At 39.0% G+C, this 3,816-nt stretch overlaps 1 protein-coding gene across 1 annotated transcript; it reads left to right on the top strand.

Annotated features, from left to right (window-relative positions):
- Window positions 1-223: 223 nt before the first annotated feature.
- LOC113746674 (ependymin-like) lies at window positions 224-3,111 on the top strand. The gene is made up of 6 exons (XM_027283396.1): window positions 224-366; window positions 598-632; window positions 748-882; window positions 1,149-1,332; window positions 2,121-2,208; window positions 2,662-3,111. The coding sequence occupies exons 1-6, from the start codon at window positions 291-293 to the stop codon at window positions 2,810-2,812; spliced, it is 669 nt and encodes a 222-aa protein (XP_027139197.1). The 5' UTR covers window positions 224-290; the 3' UTR covers window positions 2,813-3,111.
- Window positions 3,112-3,816: the final 705 nt, after the last annotated feature.

Raw genomic sequence — 3,816 nt, 5'->3', positions numbered from 1 at the left:
GCTTGGTGCTTGAACATAAAAACAAGCATGTGATGCATTGCGTAACCTCATCAGTGATCAATGGTCATATGTCACACCAACATTAACACGGGGTTACTGTTAATTATTTGATAATATTTTCCTTCATTGAGGCAGTCAGGGGAAAAAAAGCAAAGGGGTTGGACCACATGGTGTGAACTTGGCCGTCTGTGACCAGGTATATATATAGAGGTGTGTGTCTTTCCCTGAGACCAGAACACTCACAGGTTCACCTTGTCCAGCTCCTTAAGCTTCTCCTAAAGCTCCTTGACATGAACTTCAATAGTGTGCTGTCCTGCCTCAGCCTGCTGCTGGCTGCTGCTGCTAGCCAGGACCCAAAACCCTGCGGTGAGTATGGACACCCGATGACCACAGCAAAATACTATTTTTTATGTTGGTGTATTGCATGTGAAGCTAGTTTGTATTTACTAGCAAAAACATTAGGCAAATATAATTGTAGCTTGTATCCATCTTATTATTACATTAAATTTCATAATCAGTTATACAGACAGATCTCTAATTATAGACCGACTATCAAATAATTCTTAAACTTTTTGATTTCCTCTTCTTCTTCCACAGTTGCTCCACCGCTGATGAGTGGAAGCTTTAGTGTGGTGAGTCTGCTCTTACACATACGTTTCCTCACACATATTCCTCTCTCCTGGATCAACCCATGTCAACTCATCAACTGTCTTCCTCTTCACTTTCTGATATCTGTCTCTTTTTCAGATGGTTGGTAACGGACTCATCATGTCCCTTGGAACTATATCTTTTGATGCTTTTGGTCAAAAGATGCGGGTTAGAAGCTATAGTGCTGTCGGCAATGAGACCTTTGCTCTGGACCAACTGATGATTTTCAGCGAGGTACAAAACTCTGATTAAATTGTTTTTGCAAATACTTTTCAAGATTTGTTTTAATCTATATATTTTGTGAGTGGGACACATTTTTCACCTGTGTGACTGTCCTGTACATGACAGCTTATCTGCTACTATGACCTAACAAGTACTGTGGCCCTCGATTTTGTACACTTTCACTATTCTCTCACCACTTAAAAGACAGCAGGCGAGGACACAAATAAAGATATAAGCAGTCAAAGGACGACATTTATTGTCTTTCTTTGTCCTTTCAGAAAGTTTATTATGAGGTTGACTGGAGCAAATTCTCCTGCAAGAAGAAGGCACTGGATACCACCTTCACCCCCATGCATGTTCCAGAGGATGCTCAACTGATGGGTCAGGCATTTCTGGGCTCCTCTTCCTCCTGGGGAATGGGTGTGCTAGTCAACACCTGGCATGGAGCCCTGCCACAGAATGGTAAGAAGAAACATTATCGTAAACAAAGATCCGGCAATTTATTTTAACAATACTTGAAGAGATGATGGCTCTTGATACAGTTTACCATGTCACTGATTAATACCAGAGCTGTGACGAAAGGCCAAAATTACAGATTTCAACTGTAGTCAACAACTTCAACTTCAAATTTCTATCTATAGAGATCTATAGAAATTACTGACTATATATTATAAGGACACTACAATACATTGCCTGCTAGCCCAGCTCCGGTTCTGGCACGACACTGGCTCTGCCCCCAATCATCATTCATCCACGCACTGTGCCTGAAAACCTCCTCTTTCCAGAGGTTCAAAACACCTGTGGTACAGACATTAACACTCACCTGGTGCTCAGGCTAACAAACTGTGCTAACATTAGCTAACAGCAGTTTACTTTACTGTCCATCAGGAAACTCTAAATCACAGAGAGTTGATGTGCAGCAGCCAGAGGACATCAGAGGGAACCAGACAACATTTTCTCAATAACATATGATCCAATTTCAACAAAATCAGTCAAATAGTTGGTGGTGTGTGACTTAGTGATGTAAAGCATCCTTCTCGATAGAAATCAAACCTGACACCAATAACTTTGTGACATGTCTAAATTATTTAAAATCTGTTATTTTATGGTAGAAAAGTTACACAATGTTACTTTAAGAAAACAACATATGCAAACATAAAAGACATAGGAAGTTCTTACTTACTTGCTCAGACCAGCTGAATCCCTGTACATTGTTACAGCCTCATGTGACTTGTGCTTTATGTGTTTAGGGCAATATTCAACTGTCTTCACTGAGGTTGGCTGCATCCCTCTCACCTTCACTGCCTACAATCCAACATCTGGATGGATCACTGTCAGGTGAGAACTGATCAACATCAGCCTTCAATGCAAACAATGCTACATTTGGTATATTTTGAAACTTTTGGATCTCAACTATAAAAACCGGTTTGGCCGCACAGCATCAGTTTGCAATGGCACACGATCAGAAAAGGTGATTCAAGATTTTTTAAGTACAACAGCCCTATTATACAAGAAGAGACAGTTCCCCAATCTATTCTCAAATATCAACACTTTTTTAATACAGGAGAGTTCAGTCTGAGCATGATCCACAATTTGGAATTAATTGAACTGATTTTTAAGATCACAGTATTCATGGGTTTGAATGTGGCAACTCGGTACACAATGTGCTTGATGCAGTCTGCTGTCTATGTCCTGATGATGCTCCATCTGTCCATTTGAACTATAATACTTTAACTTTGTCTTAGTCACAATACAAATATAATTAAACATTTTTTTCTGTTTATATTTCAGCACCTACAACTGGGTATTAGGCAACACAAACCCCATGGACTACATCCCTCCTTTCTTCTGTGCCAAGTCTAAACTGGAGGAGACGGAGACACCAGACACTATGTTTACTGCTTTGGAGTCTCTGGCCATGAAGACCAAGAAAGAGGAGTAAAACATCTGGAGATAATCACTGATATTGATCCAAATGATCCAGGAATAATCACAGAATGTAATGCTATTTTGATGAACATGAATGTGTGAGTGAAATGTCAAAGCCATTTTAATACATCACTCGACCCTGTTTGCATTGTCATAAAGGGGTAAAACCAACAAATCCCATTCCTTGGTATTGCAGGTTACAGGAAATCATAAGATGATAAGATAATACGGGCAAATCTAAACTCTAAGATTGAAAATAGCACTCACGTAGTTGCATCTCTGCTATATGTTCTACCTGTGTCAGTCTGTTCAGTTATTTTGGAGTTGGATGCTTGAAAGGAGTGAATAAAAGGGAAATAACAGGAAAAACAAATATGTGGACAACATTTTGAAGACAGAAAAGGTTAACAAATGTAAATGTTTTATCCATAACAAACATTTTTTTTCACTAAGACATGAAACATACCTGTGATCAGTGATACCACAATAATTAGACAACAAATGACACCGTGTTTTGTACATCTGTTAGCCATGTTTTAGCCCTAAAGGAGAAGTTCAGTTGATTAGACACATAAACACTCATGTTTGTCTCCTGAAGCTTCTCCTAAAATGTATGTGCTCAAGGTCTGTCAGTACATTTAACTGTAGAACAGTTCATGGATTTAAACCCTTATCTGAAGTACGAGTAAATGCTACAGCGCGTGGCTTATGTCATCTCGGCCTAAAATACTTCTTTCAGTCTTGGTTTTCCAAAAAAGCCTCAGTTATAGAGCTAATAAGGTTTTCAGTCTGGAGAATACGTAAATTAGTGAAAAAATATTTAGAGATAGACCTAATGTATATATTATCAGTATATATTCCTTATACACTAAATCGCCTCTAAATCTGAGACTAGGCTTACTGATTAAAATCAACAGCGTACATGCAGATTTCATGAACAGCCCTGGTCATGTGAAAGAAACTGGAGTCATAGTCAGGTGCACCATCCTTATCTGCAGATGCAATAAGTCACTCAGA

The sequence above is a fragment of the Larimichthys crocea genome, chromosome X, assembly GCF_000972845.2.
Source record: "Larimichthys crocea isolate SSNF chromosome X, L_crocea_2.0, whole genome shotgun sequence".
Classification (NCBI taxonomy): Eukaryota; Metazoa; Chordata; class Actinopteri; family Sciaenidae; genus Larimichthys; species Larimichthys crocea.
The sequence above is the reverse complement of the archived record's forward strand: the minus strand, read 5'-3'. Positions and strand labels throughout refer to the sequence as shown.